Source organism: Trichoderma gamsii (genome assembly GCF_001481775.2).
Source record: "Trichoderma gamsii strain T6085 chromosome Unknown Scaffold_55.2, whole genome shotgun sequence".
Taxonomy (NCBI): domain Eukaryota; kingdom Fungi; phylum Ascomycota; class Sordariomycetes; order Hypocreales; family Hypocreaceae; genus Trichoderma; species Trichoderma gamsii.
In genome coordinates this window covers 113,055-130,251 of record NW_020171392.1, presented here as the reverse complement: position 1 = coordinate 130,251, position 17,197 = coordinate 113,055, and the positions used below count along the sequence as shown (strand labels likewise).

General features: G+C 51.9%; 4 protein-coding genes across 4 annotated transcripts; 1 reads left to right on the top strand and 3 right to left on the bottom strand.

Moving 5' to 3' along the window:
• Window positions 1-90: 90 nt before the first annotated feature.
• On the bottom strand, window positions 91-2,628 carry TGAM01_v210054 (hypothetical protein; the record flags this gene model as incomplete). Its single annotated transcript, XM_018808778.1, has 1 exon — window positions 91-2,628. One exon carries the CDS (start codon window positions 2,626-2,628, stop codon window positions 91-93), a length of 2,538 nt encoding a protein of 845 aa, XP_018657987.1.
• Window positions 2,629-4,545: 1,917 nt separating this feature from the next.
• On the top strand, window positions 4,546-4,842 carry TGAM01_v210053 (Gon7 family protein; the record flags this gene model as incomplete). Its single annotated transcript, XM_018808779.1, has 1 exon — window positions 4,546-4,842. The coding sequence occupies one exon, from the start codon at window positions 4,546-4,548 to the stop codon at window positions 4,840-4,842; it is 297 nt and encodes a 98-aa protein (XP_018657988.1).
• A 249-nt stretch (window positions 4,843-5,091) lies between these two features.
• TGAM01_v210052 (hypothetical protein) lies at window positions 5,092-8,450 on the bottom strand (the record flags this gene model as incomplete). The annotated part of the gene is made up of 4 exons (XM_018808780.1): window positions 5,092-5,665; window positions 5,723-5,831; window positions 5,897-8,302; window positions 8,369-8,450. 4 exons carry the CDS (start codon window positions 8,448-8,450, stop codon window positions 5,092-5,094), a joined length of 3,171 nt encoding a protein of 1,056 aa, XP_018657989.1.
• A 513-nt stretch (window positions 8,451-8,963) lies between these two features.
• Window positions 8,964-17,098, bottom strand: TGAM01_v210051 (ATPase; the record flags this gene model as incomplete). Its single annotated transcript, XM_024550704.1, has 8 exons — window positions 8,964-9,109; window positions 9,167-9,944; window positions 10,002-10,352; window positions 10,411-11,551; window positions 11,621-12,101; window positions 12,916-15,909; window positions 15,975-16,902; window positions 16,973-17,098. 8 exons carry the CDS (start codon window positions 17,096-17,098, stop codon window positions 8,964-8,966), a joined length of 6,945 nt encoding a protein of 2,314 aa, XP_024404552.1.
• Between the last annotated feature and the right edge of the window lie 99 nt (window positions 17,099-17,197).

The following is a 17,197-nucleotide window of genomic DNA, read 5'->3' as shown; positions in this document are numbered from 1 at the left end:
TTCTTTCCCGAAATGAAAACTAAATGCGCCCTATTCTCCTATCCATCGTAAATACAGCCCAAATATCCTCCAGATCAAGGACAAAGTCACTCAAGCAACTCGCACCTCCTCGCGGATTTCATCTCTCCTCACTCTGCCACCAACTATACCCATCCTGTTACGCCCCGTCCGGCCTCTCCCCAGCCAGTTGAGCTTGAGCATCTTGCACAGCTCAACCATCTTCCTGTTACTCTCGTCGCCTAGATCGCCGCCAACGCCGCCGATGCTCGAGAGGACACTCATGCACTGGAACATCCGGCCCACCATGTCAGCTACTTGCTTCGAGTCCTCGATATTTTGCTCACGGACGCTGCTGAGGGCTTGCATGCCTGACGGCGTATAGGGGCGAATCACTCCATCGCTGCCACGGCTACCAAGACTGACGTTGCTCACTGCTCGACTGCGACTGCCGGCAGAGCCATCACCTAGCAATGTAGTGCTGGTTGAGTTATACGAGCCAACTGAAGGGTCAATGGACATGGCCGTGCCAGGGCGGGCCATGGAAAAGAAGGACTCGGGAGGCGATGTGGAGAGAGTAGCTTCCAAAGGAGGAGATGCGAGCGCCATGTTTGCCCATGCCGAAGGAAGAAACTCCAGAGAGAGGCGGGAGAATATTGTTTTGAGGGTCTCATAGCGTGACAAGATGACGGTATCCCGATAGGCCGTCAATACCAGGCGTCTTACGTCAAGAGCAGTCGCTGCAGGTAAGACCTGTGCTGATTGCCCTGCCGCAGGAGAGGGAGCAGTGACAACGCCGCCCCAAAAGTCGCGAGCTTGTTCAGGCGTCATAAGAGTACCACAGCCTGACACCTCTAGATCGAGGGGAAGCAGTGCCGCTTGCATATAAGGCAAGATGGAAGTGAAAGTAACGAGCCAGTTGTCCACGAGAGTCGGCATGAAGCGCTCTTCTGGCATTCTCCGTAGTGTCTTATCCATTGTAGCGAAGCCCAAAGATAGAAGCTCTCTAAGATCCTCTAGCAGTCTATTCGGCGACCTCTTATGGATACACCATTGAATATGCAAGCTAACAATGCGATTGATGTCTTCCACTGGAAGGCGAATATCCTCGCCTTGGAAAATAACAAGAAGCTTTGGCTTTAAGTAGTTCCACGCATCATCCATAGCCAGGCCTGTCAGCGCCGATTTGACACCGTCCACTGTGTCGGATAGAACACTTGATTGCTGCGACATGGATGGTAAGCTTTGACTACCAGGCCAATCTCCGGGCACTGATTCACTGTCCATGCGACTATCCGATCTTTCGGCATTCTTTTTATCTTTCTTGGCCTTTGCAAAAGTAGAAGACGTAGGACCCGGGCTGGCGGGGACGCTGAAATTGTAAAGACTGCTTGGTGCGTTTGGATCCGTAGGCCTCGAGTTGCTAGCGGCCGATGAAAGCGGTAAATGATACTCATCCTTGAGCTTCTGCTTCTGTCTTGAGAGGAAGTGATGCTTCTTCTCTTTCTCTTTTGCCTTTTCCTCCCCGGTCGCTTCGTTTGGCCGAATGGTTGCCGACGATGAATTGTTGAGATTATAAAAAGACTGACTACCAGAGTCTGTGAGATTGGTTGAGCTGAAATTGCCTCGCTGAAGAGCTGATAAAGCCGAACCAATCTTGCCTGGACTTGGCAATGCCTTTTCCTTGGTGTCTTTGGCGCTAATTTTGGACGGCCGTGAGAATAGTTTGGCCTTTGCCTTTTCGGATTTGGAGAGAGGCTTCTCTGAAATAGTTGAAGCAGAGGTTGCGGCAGGCAAAGACGGAAATGGTTGCGGCTGAGGAGACACGGACGGCTCTCTTGGAGAATTGCCACCAGACCGAGGGAATACAACACTGGCAGCAGCCGTAGCAGCAGCAGAAGACTGCATAGAAGCAGCCCCAAGCCTGTCTTGATGTGGTTGACGTGCGCCTCCTCCTGAGATGTTGAAGGCTGATTCCCGCGGCGCACTGGCTTCCGTTAGGCTCAATGTGGGCGGGCTTATAGGGCCTTTGCTGCCGCTCCCTCTCCTCGCGCCTTCAGTTTCTGGGGCTGTCTGAGATCGCTGGCGCGACTGGAGGGTGTTCTGATGCGACATTACGGCCGCTTGCGCAGCAATCGCGCTGGCAGACAATCCTCCATTCGCAGGGCCTGCAGGTTGGCCGCTGTGGCCCATTCCGATATGGGACAGGTTGGACGTGCTTGTTGACGGCAAGGATGGCTCAAACATGCCTTGGGTGGCAGCGTGTTTCCTCGAGTGCGTCTTCAGAACGGGGGACGACGCTCCCTGAGGCGCGGTTCGGGGCGCGCTCGGGCGAGGATAGCTCTGCTGGACGCTGGCGCTGCTGCTGGCGAAGGCATGGCTGGCGAACTGCTGATATATGGGCGTGGAAGGCGGGTTGGCGGCGCCGGCGCTCTGCTGCCGAGCCTTGGGGATGATAATGGCGGGCGTGCCATCCTCGCTGCTGCTGGGTGAGTCGACCATGCGCAGGGGAGGTGGTCGTGACGATGATCCCGGCAGGTCGATGGAGGATCGCGGCATCCCGGGCAAGGGCGAGAAGCTGCCGGGAGCTCGGCCCTGAGGCCGTCCCGTATTCGATGGTGTGGGCTGCATCTTGCGGTGATGTGAAGGGCTCGTTACATCTTGGCTGGTGCCGAGAACATGAGGCCAGGCGGTTCTGGCGTCGTGGTGAGGGCGGACGGGCCGCGACTCGATGTCGCAACCAGGGCCTGTGGGTCTATCGCTTGGGATTCTAGTGAGGTTCGAGGCGTCAGAAGTCTAAAGTGATGAGAGGGAAGCTCTAGGAGAGACAAAAGGCTGAGGTTGGTCGTTGGCGGAAGAATGCCGAGCTCTTGGAGTTGGAGAGTTGAAGATGAGACGGCTGCCGTGGGGTTGCGTCTTCCGAAAGCAACCCTCGTAATGTAAGGCAGTAGATCTGCATGCATAGATAGAGCTTATCTCGGTAGGCATTATCGCATCATGTTCCGCTCCATACACGGGCCATCGGCCTGCTAGAGTGTGTACATGTTCTATGTATACGCAAATATCAAGTCTTTAATACCATCTTAAAAGACTAGCAGTAGTTCTTATTCTCTACTTGCCTCATGCCAATCCTTGTTCTTCAGTTCTGCTCTACTCTGGCCTGCTCTGCCCATTGCTGCATGTACCTCGTCTTACTCCCTAAATTGGGTGGATACCCAAGTACCGAAAGCTGAGGCTCAAATTCCGCACTAAAGCAGTACTGAGGTACATGTCGTATGTGGGGCCCACCAAAGCTTGGGGGAAAGCTATAAAAAAACCAAAACCAAAATCTCGTGCCTCTAGCCTTCTTCTTGCTTCTTTCCCCTCAAGCATCGCCCTCTTCAACGCTGCGTTTCCATGCTACAAACGGAGAATGAAAAGAGCCTTCGGGCTCTTTTCAATCTCGATTTCTTTTTCGCATGTGGGAAATTCGGAGAAAGCTTCAAAGCAGGAGGTGGATACGTTCCTCTCTTGTGCTCGTTTTCCATGCCTGGAGCGCCCTTGTGGCCTCCCGACGTGTGTCTATCGAGTCTGCCTGTGATGGCCTGGCGTCACCCCGACGTCTGCAACAGACATCAGAAATCTCAGGCCCGGGAGAACCTGCGTGTATACTTCGGGAAGACGTGGGTTTATCTCGGTGTCCTATGGGAAGTCGTTGCGAAGCTTGTTGCGCAAACTTGAGTGCGATATGCAGCGTTCGTTTTGCTTCGGCGAAACGAATCACACAATTCCGATCATTCTGTTGAGGGCGATGCTTCACCTCTTTTTCTCCTCAGGTAAGCTGCTGATGTTTATGTCTGTTGCGCTTTTGGGCAAGAATACTACTAATGATTCGATCCTCTTGTTTGAGACTTCTAGATAGTAGAACTGGAGAGTGGTGGGCTACTCAGCTGCCTCACCCTGATTCGAATTTAATCTTTGGCCTTCCCTTGGCCTCCTGTACTGCTTCGCTATCGATTGAACCGCAAACCTCTGAAAAGAGGCCATCGCCGTTTTACGGCAGATATGGGGCGAATGACTCACACTCAGAGCTCTCGTCTTACCTTTCAACCTTGTTGTAGCTTCTCGTACACACCTCGTAGTGCAATCATGCTCCCTAAACATATCATAGCCGTGTATCTTATAGCTCTTTTGCGGCTGTTGCTGATGGATGCTTTCATCCGATGAGATACTGTCAAGCGCTTTCATTTGAAGTCACCAGCCACAGATGCTGCCTGCTGATCTACTCTTCAACTTACGGAGACGCGGACTTATTGATCTAGTAATGGAAATCGCGTCTCTTCAATCTCCTGGAATACCTACTGCTGGTATGGAGAGAGCATCAAAGATTGCCAAATCTACCAGCCTGGACCGCCACGTGATCCGCCTCTCAGCAGAAATTCTGCCCCTCCATGCAGAAGCCAAAGCTCTCAGCCTGCTACCCCACCAATCTCTCTGCACTCCCATACTAAACGACCACCTCTAAAAGTAATCACATTCAATCCCAAAGATAGATCAAAGCTCCTCACAATGTCTCAATCAACGCCCTCAGATCCCGCCCTCACAGCGTCCTACTCCTCACCCTCCAGCGCGCCCTTCAGCATCTCCAAATCCATCCCCGCGCCGCCTACGCCCCTCGACCCGGCCGGAAAATCCACCTATCTCGAATCACTGCGCGCTTCCGTTGCTGCGGCCCAAGATCAGATCAACAAGGAGCTCACGACGCGCATGGAGGAAGATAAAGCTCGTGAGGGAGGAGCCGCGGTTGTGGATGAAGAGAAAGAGGAAGAAAATTACGGCGAGGAAGTTCAGGAAGAGGAAGATTAAAATCTCCGTTCTTTCATTTCACACGAAGATGCTGCTGCAGATATAACCATGCGATACGATTCCGATTTGATATATTATAAAAAGGACAACACGCCTTAGGATGTGTATAGAAGGGTATAGCCACATACGAACAGATAAAAGCCAACCCAGCTCAGCGACTCCAAAGAAGAAGAGAATGAAGAAACAACACCTAGCTATGAGAGAAGAAGGAACAAAACAAGAGCAATCCGAAAAAAAAAACATGGGTGTCTAATATCCTCTACTCCAGCTGGGCTTTCTCGAACCGTTCGCTTTGTTGCCAGTTGCTTTGCTCAAACAGCCATAATGGACAACTGTGTTATCCGTCAACACGGCCACGACGCTACCGCCCATTCTCATCCCACCAGCCAATTTCTTGTGGCACACGACGCAATGCCTCTCGTCAGTGATGACGACATGGCGATTCCGGCCGCCCTGCCCTCCGGGTTTACCGTCGCCTAGCTGCAATTCCGCGGCGACGGATATGCCTTCGGCTTTGCGCAAGCCGGCCATTATGCGAGATTCGTTGACGAGGCTGTTTGCTGCACGTATTCTCCCGCGGAAATAGGCTTCGAGGGAGCCGACGGGGAGATCATCGGGGATCAACCCAAGTGTTGATGTGGCAGGGAGGCGAGAGCCGTGCTTGGAGAGCAGGTCCAGAGCTGGCTCGAGGTTTGGTTTGTGGGGCGGAGGTGGTTGAAGATAGAGAGACAGTAGCGTGTGATATACAGATGATGCTGACTCGTCGGGGTCATCTGAAGGGGTTGTAGATGAGGCCTGAGATCTATGTGCACGATTACAATAGCTAGATAAAGTCAGCTACAGTCCCGATGGATAACGATAGAGCGTTCTGGCGACGTACTCTTCTGCTTTGACATAGTCCTTCATCTTGAAAACATAGATCTCTAGAGATTGTCGGTGCTGCCCCATATTGCTTAATACAACAGCTTGAGCTTCGTAAAAAGCGGCATCTATATGACATTAACACATTGGCATTGCTTGACTCTAGCTGGCAAATTGCGAAAGTTTCTCTTACCATCTTTAGGAATCAAAGCAAATGCCTTTGTAAGACTGTACACTTGTCGAGACTCCCGCAGGAACTTGACAAATCGTTCCTCAAGATCGTCCCAATCATGACCCCTTTCACTGTTACTCAGGCCGGAAACATAGAGTTCGACTAATCGGTTGTGGAAATCCGCCGTGGTATCATCAAGTTCCATAATGATATGTTCCAAGTATTGCCTCTCAAGCTTCGGGTCAAGGTCTCGGAGGTAAGGCAAAACTTTCTCAGCAGGTAGAGTTTCCGCATTCTCTGTATCACCGATGAAAATATCCATTGCAAACTCCGGGTTCGCCTTTAAAGTCCACTCGGCATGCTCAAGGATGAGATCGATTTCCGAAGGCGGGAGACTCTGGAGATACTGTATGGTGCGATCCGGGCCGTGTAGAGTTGGGGCTGTTTCATTTGGCTTTGGAGCAGCGCCGAACTGATGCAACAACTGCAGTGCTGACTTGTGCAGCTTCTTGCCATGGAAGAAGTCGATCAGCTCCGTGTAGCGGTTGTGCTCCAGTAGCTTTTCGTTTACCACGTCCGGATCGCAAAAGTTGGGAATACGAAATAGCGAGCCGGCAAGAGACGGTTGCGAGAACATGTAGGCGCGAAAGAGCGTGGTATCGACCAAGCGGAAAATGTCGCGCAGCTTTTGCTCCCGCTCATTGTCAGATTCATCAGGCGTAATCTTCAGAAGCCTGTCTTCAGCCTCCGCCGTTGAGCTAGGCTGATCCACCCGCGGCTTCAGTTTGCCGGTGACCGGATCAATAACACGCTGAAGGCGAGCTCGAGTGCCGGCAAGATAACTGTTTAGCTCCAAGACGGCCCTTGTAAGATCTCTGCCCTCAAGTGGCTTGTCCTCCGATGCTGGTGCGTCTCTGGCGTTGTCCGAGTCTTCTGTTTCGCCGTCCTTTTTCGTCGAGATGATTGAAGCGACGTCAGTTGGTTTCTTTTGGGCTCCCTTGAAGTACTTCACAAAACCTCCAACTGTGGGAGACTGAGACTCGGCATGATCGCCTGTAGTAATTTCTGGGCTATTCGGCCTTGTACCATTGGTCTTTCTCACCTGGGTGTCCGCATTCTCTTGGCCCACCTGACAATTTGCCCACCTAGACAGCTCTCCCGCAATAAGAGGTGGATACATTCTCAGAACTCGCTCGGGCGGAGCATGAACATCGTCTTCGTTCATCAAGTCCATCGACTGTCGGAACTTCTTTTGCTTAAAGAGGCTTTCTGCCTTTAGCATCTTGACCTCTCGGAGAGTTTCTTTCTTATTTCTCAAAAGAGCATCTTCAAGCATTTGCAACACACTGATAGCTTCGTCAAATCTGCCAGCCTCAATAAGCTCTCCGATCTGAGAGTCATAGTCTGTAGCTCCCATTTTCCACACGCAGCGATCACTGGAAATGTGGAATCCTTTGCCGGCATGGGCCAGGCTCGAAGTAGGCGGGGGAAAATGAAGCTGAGCAGCACCGGGCAGTTGAATAGTCTGCATGAGAGACAAAGTATCAGGGTTCCGAACTTCGAGTGAGCCTTTAGAGGGAGGCTGCAGAGCCACAATGTACGGATACGAATATCCGATAGATTCGGGTGCAGTTTGCCACGGTATTTGCCTCTTCTCCAAGGCCTTGCCCTCGTCGTTGACAAAGAGCGTATTGATGTCCTTGGCAAGGAGCATTTCGCCATCAGCCAACTTGGCGGCTAGAGGTTTGGGAATGTAGCTTCCAAGGCCCATGTACCCCATCCCTGCGCTGCTCACAGCTCCAAATCGGCTTCCTTGGCCCGACACTCCCACCGCACCCGGGCTCACAATGTCCTCGACCTCTTGCGTCACGGCATCGACAATGACATACCCACTATTCATGCCACAGACAATCTTCGTCGCACTCGCCCATGTTATTGATCGAATAGACTCGGAAAGCACCACTTCGGAGACGTCGTTGTTGAGCTCGCTCTCATGCCAGCTCCATAATAGCAGTCGCCGCTTGACGGCAACCGCTAGTCGGCTGATGATTTCGGGGATGCCAGTGTCGGGATCCCGAACGATATTGGACGTGATGGCAAAGCAGGACGCATTCTTGGTTCGCGAGAGGGTCTCGATGAGATCGTAGGATTGTAGGTCGTGGAGAGATACGTGGTAGTTGGATAGTGAAACGATGGTGTTTGCCTCTTTTACGATTGCCAGCTGTTCTATCGCCCGCGTCGAGAATCGTTCTATCTCGCGAAGTAAGTCTGTCGGCTTGGCGGCCGAGTCCGCGGCAGGATGGTCGCCATTCTGAGGAGGAGTCGCATTTGCGGTGAGTGGAGGCGTTGAAGCGCCGTTAGCGGGAAGTTCGTTGAGGCGGTAGACCCGAAGAGCGCCGTTGTTGAGCCCAACGAGAATTCGATCACCTGTGAAGTTGGTCAGAGGCCGTCCGAAGAGCAGGAGAGCGCATCAATGAAAACGTTTGTCCTTACCGTGAGCGATGATCGTCTCAATCTTCGATTTGTCCCGCTGTCGGAGCTCTATGATAGGGCGAGCTGTAAAGGCGGAGAGCATGGCGTCGGCCAGCTCCAGGGAACGAATCGCTATCTTTTCGAGATGAGCATCAGAAGACCGTCGATTTGATTCGCTACTGCTGATTTTCTACAACGTCGGGATCTGAATTCTTGCGACAGAAGCTGTTGGGCCTAAGGATGGCATTCTTGCCTGAACAGGCGCTGGAGCTATTCACGTCAGGTTGCACTATCTTATCCCAACGACGTCAGGGTACTTCCGTTTCAGCTTAGCTGCGACACAGTGCACAATGACTTAAACACTGTTACTAGCTCTAAGACACCAACAGTAGCATAATCGATCTACGCGGTAGACATGTAGTTATAACTCTGATTCTGAAAATGAATTCTGAAAATGAACATCGAAAATCCATTATAGACTGTTTATTTTCTCGCAATGCTTTACAAATTCAAACCACATATACCTCATATGCCATACGCACAAAATCCAACTTCTATATGCTCCATTCGCCCCATCAAACATACAAAATCACACACCTCTCAGCGAGCTACCAGCTTAGTCCAAACCTGCCACTTCCATAATACCATATCCAAGTGTTACTACAACAACCAAGGTAAGCAAACTGCTTGGAACACCTCTGCTGATAAAGTGTTTCACGCTCAGGTAGCGTTGACCGGTAGCGTCTTCTTTCATGATTGCAGCTACAAGGACAAAGTTAGCACCTATCCTCTTACATAGGAAAATTGTAAAAGACTTACTCATATTGGGGAAACCGCTGGTAGGCAGACCCATGGCAGCGCTGCACATCAGAACGCCACCCATAACAAGGAGGTTGGGGTGCGGCTGGTCCATGGCCACGCCCACATCGTACACCAGAGGCAGGAAGATGAGGGCTGCTACCGTGTGGCTGATGAAGGTGGCAATGACGAGAATCAAAGAGGAGAACACAACCAAAACACCGTATAAGCTCATGCCCTCGACCTCGCGTGAGACAATCTCGGCAAGGGTATGGAGCAGGCCTGAAGATCGGACAGCCTTACCGAGCGACAGACCGCCCGCAGCCAGGATGATGATTGTCCAGGGAAAGTTGTTGAAGTCCTCTTTTGTCAAGATGCCGATGCCAAAGAAGAGCACAATGGGAATGATGGCTACAACGCCCATGTCTCCAAATACGTCCTCCAGGGTATGGCTAGTACACCATAAAACGATGGTGATGATGGTAACGATTGCTACAAACCACTGACCACCGCTAAATTTCTCCTTAAGAGGGCGGATGGGTGCGATGGTTGTTCCCTTGCCAGGCTGAAATGTGACCAGCAGAAGTAACCAGATCAAGATAAGAGAGACGATGCCAACGGGAATAACAATGAAGAACCATTGCAGCCAGGTAGGCTCTGGCTTCATGATTCCCATTGCCACGACGTTTTGGGGTGATGCAATTGGTGACAGCATGCCACCAATGTTTGAAGCAAGGGCAATGCCAATAATCACAGCCTTGGACATGTTTGAGTCGGAAGGCAGAGTTCGCAGCATAGGCTATAAAAACAAATTAGACGTGTTACTTTAAAAAGTCAGTATCATTGCCAAACGTACCTCAATAATGGAGAAACAGAGAACCGGGGCAGCCACGTTGCTGATGAGCATAGACGCAAAGGCAGCGACAAACATGTTTGCAAGCAACACAGTTCTGGGCTGAGTGCCGGCTTTGCTCAAGATGAGCGTCGCAAGGCGCTTATCGATCTTGCACTTGGACAGGGCAGCAGCGAGGGTAAAGCCACCAAGGAGTAGCATAATGACAGGCGACCACATGGCGGAGAAGATGGCCGAAGTAGCTTCCTTTGAAGAAAGGCGCTTTTGAGGCTTGCTGGGGTCCTCTTCACGAACCACTCTGAGGACAACAGCCAAGAAGGGGATGAGAAGAGACGTTACGAACAAGGGGATAGTCTGCAGCAGTGGTTAGCGAGAAAGCTTTCGAAATTGACATTGTATGGTTTAATAATACCTCAGTAGCCCACAGAAGACTGACAAAAACAAGAAGTGCCAGGCAATTCTGCTGCTCAGGGTTCTGCAAAATGGGAATAAACAGCAGCAGGAAGAATGCCAGAACAGATATGAACAAAGTGAGCACAGAGCTGTTGGACAGCCACGAAGGCAGAACAATTCTGCCAATGGGTGTTTTGATCTGTGTTTCTGCTGGTCCAATCTCATCATCACCCTGCAACCTCTTGGGTGTGATACCCGAGTCCTGTCCCAGCAAGGTTTGGCCAATTCTGGCAGCCTCTCCTCTTCGCTCGATACCAATCAGATCTCTCCATACAGTGTTTCGCTCCCAAACGACGTGCTCTCGAAGGTGAGAACGCAAGTCCTTTCTAGCAAGTTCCAGATCACCAGCGGTTACGACATCGGCGTAAGCGGCTTCCATCTTGGCAATGTTTTCTTCGAGCAGCTTCTTGGTCTCCGGCTTGAAGGGGTATGCCGTATCGACATAGGTGCTCATGTAGGATGATCGCAACTCTTTATCAAGAATCTTGTCGAATTTCTTGAGAACCTTGCTAAAGCCGGTCTTGTTAAGCTGTGCGTATGATTTGAGCTCGCAAAGCTGCACATAGAGGGCCACTATGCGCTTCTTCAGCATGATAGCGGACGAGTACAGCGTCGAGCCGAAGAGGAAAGATTGATCGCCATAGTCATCTATGGTGGTGCTGTACCTCCTGGATCGACCAAACTCCGAAGATGCAGCCATGTCTGGGATGCTGGATGCAGTCTTTCTCCGGCCATATCTACTGCCGCTTTTGCGTCTCGTGAGACCGGTGGTTTCGTCATCGTCGGTAGCGCTGTCATCGTCGTCGGAGCCACGGCTGTGCAGGCTAGTAGGTCGAGCGTGGGTGCTTTGAGAATCGGATGGCGTTGGGCGCAAGGTAGTGGATCCTTCCAGAGAAGGGCCCTCTCCCACATCATGCAGCAGCTGGCTCACTTCTTCTAGCAGTTCTCCTTCCTTGAGAGAGTAGAAGGAGCATATCTTTTCCAGCTCAATGCCTAGTGCTTTGCTAAAGACTTCCTCTGGATCCTCGGTTGATATAAGGGGTCGTGATTCAGCATCGCCGGCTCTCGCCTGATGTGCAGTCTTTTCGAGTTGGTATATACTAAAGACATGGCAGGGCTGGTTAGTTGACGCGTTTGGCTGATATTCAATCTGGCGGAGGGCTCCTCACAGCTTCTTGAGATTGCTGTACGCAATATAGTGGCTGCTCCAATCAGGAACAGCGTTGAACTGAATGCTATGAGAGAACTTCATCTCGTCCCGTGTCTCTAGCCACTCTCGCTTCAACGTCCGTTTCTCTTGTCGTCGACGCTCGCGGTCTTCAGTAGCCTTGCGCTCTGCAATCTCTTTATAGTCAGAGAGCTCGTAGGTATTGTCGTTGTCGCGTGGTCGATCAGGAGGTGTCAGGTCTGGCGTTGGGATCGAAGAATTGGTGGATGACGAGGCGCTGTTGACATACAATTGTACGCTCCCTCCTCGCTCGCGGCCAACGGCTGAGCGTGTATTGACGTTACTAGAAGATGCTGTCTGGTCTGTAACAGGAACAGAGGAGGAGGGATTGCCCGGCCGCTCCAGGGACTGAATGGTGATTGACTGAGGTGTGGTGCAGGCTTCGTCGGCGCCGATGGATGGACTGCAATGGGGTCTCGTGGCTATCGATAGGTTGACATGGAAACCCTCAGCCAGGCGTCGTCAGTCAAGCCCTGGGCGATACCAATGGAACTTTACGATGGCCTAGCCTCTGCCTAGCCCGCTCTTCGGATCTCTCGAGTCAAGCATTGGCGTAATGGCGACTGCGGCGCTATCGGGACGCTCCAGAAAAAGCAGCAAGGTTGCACCCATTACACACAATCAATCAGCGCGCTGTGACTGGCTCAGGGGGGAAGCATGTGACCTGCAGCTGACAGCCCTGCGCTAAAGAGACCGCTGTGCAAAACGGTAACGGTTCAGGCTGCGCTGCAGGGAGGGCGGGCGGCAGAGGCCGGAGCGCATCCGCTACACGGCGGCCTAGCGACGCTCCTTTCCAGCGGCCCATGCACGCTACAGGCCTTTACAGCGTTCGATGCATCCACTATCGCTACCGCAATGCAGGGCAGGCTGTCCGGCTGTCAGGCTACCTCATATTCGGCAGAGCCACACCTCCATGATTCGTCACATCCCACCTCCGCGGCGTGAGGGGGCGGGCAGATGACTTGCTCTTGAGACCTCCATCTCCAACAATGATGGCGATGGTGCGTATTGCTAGGAGCTGTTGATTTAGCTATATATTCCCCCCATTGGAACCCGCCTACAGCCTCTCGATCTTCCACGTGTGGGAATTGCGTCCAGCTATTGGTTGATGTAATACAGATTCTATTAGTGCTTGTATATTCTATTCTATTCATCCCGAACTCTACCGCCGAATCACGCCAACTTCAGTCTCCTATCCCAGCATCTGCTGCAGCGCGTTAATCCTATACGACTCACTTCTCTCCACAAGCTCCTCGTGACGACCCTTATCGACCACTCTCCCGGCCTCGACGACGAAGATCACGTCAGCTTTGCGGACGGTGTGTAGCCTATGGGTTATGGCAATGACGGTAATGCCTCTGGCTGCCTGCTCCAGGCCTTCTTGCAGAGCCCTCTCGCTCTCTGCGTCGAGGGCGCTGGTACTCTCGTCGAGCAACAGAAGCCGTGGTTTTCGGACTAGCGCCCTCGCAATAGCCAACCGTTGACGCTGGCCTCCCGACAACCGAGATCCGTTGGGGCCGCATTCCGTATCATAGCCATTCGGTAGTGCTACGATGGTGTCATGGATATTAGCCAGCTTGCAGGCCTCTTCGATTTCCGCATCGGTGGCTTCGTGACCTGGCACAGCACCGAGTCCCACATTGAACTTGACAGTTCCATCAAACAGGGCACAGTCTTGTGGCACTACGGCAATGTCATGGCGAAAGTCCACGCCTTCACGAGCACAGATGTCGACTCCATCAATCTCGACCGTTCCACTTGTAGGGCGATACATCCTCTGGACAAGTGACATGATTGTGGATTTACCCGCTCCCGATGGACCCACGAGACCACAAAACTGGCCAGCTGGTATCGTGAATGATGTATTCTTCAGAATCTGGATATGTGGCCGAGCAGGATATGCGAAGGATACATCTCGGAAAGTCACGGTGGCGCCACCATGGCCTGGCTTGATCCCTCGGCTTAAAATTGCGTTTGGTGCAGCTTCAACATCTTTCTCTCCGCGTGATACATTGCCAGTTCTAGACTCTGTCACACCCAGGCGCTTGGCAGAGCCAAGGTTGATGAGACTCAGGATTCTAGATGCTGCTGCTCTGGACCGCGAGACCTCAGGAGCCAATGTGAACATCTGGCCCCACAGCTGGGCACTCACAAGCATGGCCATGAGAATAATGAAGAACTGAGCTTGGCTGTACTCTCCTTTTGTGATCCTTGTTGAACCCCACCAGTACGCAAAGGCGTAAATGAGGTTGCCGATGCTGTTGGCGATGGCAAGCCAAAAGTTGGTATACGCACTGGACAGAGCCATTTCCTTCTGAGGAGCTTTGAGAGCTCGACGGTATGTGTGTAGTATTTCATCTTCAATAGCCAATGATGACACGGTCTTATACGAAGTGACAGCCTCGACCGTAATACCGAGAGCGTTTGAGAATGCTCCGGCATGCTTGCGCTCAAAGCGGGACAAGGAACGTACTTGCATGATACCCGAGCCCAAAAGGATAGGGACCGTTACCAAGCACACAATGGCAATTTTCCAGGCAATTATATGTGAAAGAATGATGGCGATGAAAAAGTTGACCACAATGGAGAACATGGTTCCCATGATCGACCCGCTGAAACCACCAACGGCGGCAGCGTCTGCTGTGACGATGGAGAGCAATGACGCTGGCGAACGGCCCTCTGACTGATGCCAGTCTAGCTCTTGTTCGTAGAGCGAGCGGAAGGTTAGCACGCGAATATTGTAGAGCAGCTTTTCAGCGACATAACCGAAGCCGAACCAGCTTCCCGTGTAGGCAAACAGCTCGACCACGGCCAGCATAAAGAACAGGCCGCCAAAGAACCTGCCAGCCCATAGAATTTGATGAGTTGAGTTGCAGGGGCCGACTTTCTCGACAGTATTGCCAAAAATGACACCTGCAGAGGAGAAAGTACCGCCGACGATGACGGCAGAGAAAACGGCCAAGAGGAGCATCAGGAGGTGTGGGCGAAGCATGAGGCCAAACATCTTGATAATTTTCCAGGCTGACAGATCAGCATCCAGTGCTTTATCCTCTGCTTCGGCGGCCGCCTGGCTAGGTTCTTGCTCAGTTGACGAAGAAACACCTGGTACGTCTTCTTCTAGGGCAGTAGGCTCGCTCAGAGAAGATTCCTTTTCTGAGAGAACGATTTCAGTTTCGCCTTTGGTTGTGCTAGACAGAGATGGTGTGTCATCCTGTTCCTTGGACGCCAGGTTTTGTAAACGGACCATGCCAGCATATGAACCATCAAGGGCCATGAGCTCTAAATGAGTGCCCTGCTCAATGATTTGGCCGTTATTCATAACGATGATATTGTCGGCATTTTTAATAGTGGACAAGCGGTGGGCGATGGCGATGATGGTTCGGCCCTTGGATATCGACTCAACTGCCGTCTGGATACGCTGCTCGCTGGCTGAATCAAGAGATGCGGTCGCTTCGTCCAAGAGAAGAATCTTTGGGTCTCGGATTAAAGCGCGAGCAAATGCAAGCCTTTGGCGCTGTCCTCCACTGACAAGCTTTCCTGCTGTACCAACAAGGGTTCCGTATCCATATTCAAGCTTGTGAATGAAGTTTGATGCGTCGGCCAGAGCGGCCGATTGGCAACTCAATTTCACGAGCTCGGCCATATCAGAACCGTACGCCTGAGCGACAGTGGTTAAATCTTGTCCTTCTCTAACCTTCTCTGCCACCTCGGCAAGTCCATTGCCCAGAATGATGGACTGGAACTTTTCATGCTTCTGCCACGGCGAGTTGAATAGACCTAATGCGATATTCTCCAAGATTGACCGATCCAGCAGCGACGGCTCCTGTTGAACCAAGCTGATGAAGCTTCTCAAGTTTTTCACGTTTATATCCTTCAAATCGTGTCCGTCAAGCAGCACTTTCCCATCCTGAGGGTCATAGATTCTTGTCGTCAAGCCGGCCACTGTAGACTTGCCACTTCCAGACAGTCCAACTATCGCAGTATACTTGCCAGCAGGACAGTCGAACGAAACATTTTTGAGCACAAGCTGATCTGGCCTGGAGGCATAAGCGAACGAGACGTCGCGGAATGAAATGGAGGCGGGGGCAGAATCAGGAAGTTTCAAGCCGGAAGTCGATCTGGAGTTGATTGCGGCTGGAGTTTCGATGTCTTGTCGCAGTTTCAGGAATGCTGTGGACGCACCCCCTATGAGAGGCAGAAGGGGGGCAATGGAGCCAAAAACGACACATGCTGCGATGAATATTGTTAGAGGAAAGACATGTCAAGGGTTACTATCATCGATCTCTAAAACTTACCATCGACAAGGAGGAAGATGACAGTATAAATCTCTCCTACTGATACACCGTTGGGATTGGCGATAGTATTGACAATCTGGTGGCTTCCCTGCCAAAAGGACAATGCATTTGCAGCATACGCAATGAAATAGAGAGTGCCGGCCTGAACCGCCGCAGCAAAGGCCTTTTTTATGCCCCTTTTCTGAGCCGTCATGACATGTGAAGAAAATTTGGCCTCTAGACGTGGTCCAGCGCTAAAGGCTTGGACAACGGCAATATTCGACAGAGTTTCCTGAGCGATGGAGGACGCCGAGCCAATTGCATCAGACATGGCACTGGTATACTTTGCGGTAAAGGCACTTCCAAGCCCTGCCATGAGGAAGAAGGCAGGGATAAGAGACAGAAGAATGGCAGCAAGCCTCCAGTTCTTGATAAAGGCCACAATGTAGGCCGTCAGGAAAAAGGACGTGCAGGCGATGCAGATGCCGACCTTTTCTGACGTTCCAGACTGGACAGCCTGTACATCGGCATTGAGACGAGACGACAGTTCGCCCGCTTGACGCTTGTCGTAAAAGGTCGCGTCCTGTTGCAGGAGTGCTTGAAAGTAGCGGTCTCGGATACGGGCTTCGAGTCGGCGGCTGAAGATGCTCCAGCACACAATGTAGATGTAAATCAGGACGAAGCTGGCAATGCCGATGTACGTCAGCTCGAGCACCTTGCTATCGATTGAGTGCTGGATGTGTGCAGCCTCGTCCGCGCTGGGGCTCTTGGCATCGCAGCTCGCAGTGTTCAAGTCGTCGACGAGCTGACCAAAGAGGATTCCCATGAGAGGAAATGGGACTCCTGCGGCGGCGGCAGAGACTGTGCCTACAGCAAGAAGAAGGATATCGAGCCATGTAGGGTTGGCGTAGACGAGAAGCTGGAAATATGTGAAGAAATCCGAAAAGAACTATATGATGCAGCTTCGTTAGGCGCGAGTTGGGTAAGTTTCTTTATGATAAATGATAGGTATCACTGACCCTTCCAACCTTTGACTGGTCTTTCTTTGTGTTGGAGATTGATTCTACAGCTTCGCTGCCAGCTTGAGGCGCCATGACAGCTTCAGTCGCAGCATGGACGCTTGCTGTCTCGTCCTGAGTGCCCATTGCTGGCGAGTCGTGGATGTGTCGATGGTTATCCCACAAGCCGCACGCTCACACGACCAAGATCGAGCACATGAAGAAAGGATCAAAGGGTCTATCAAA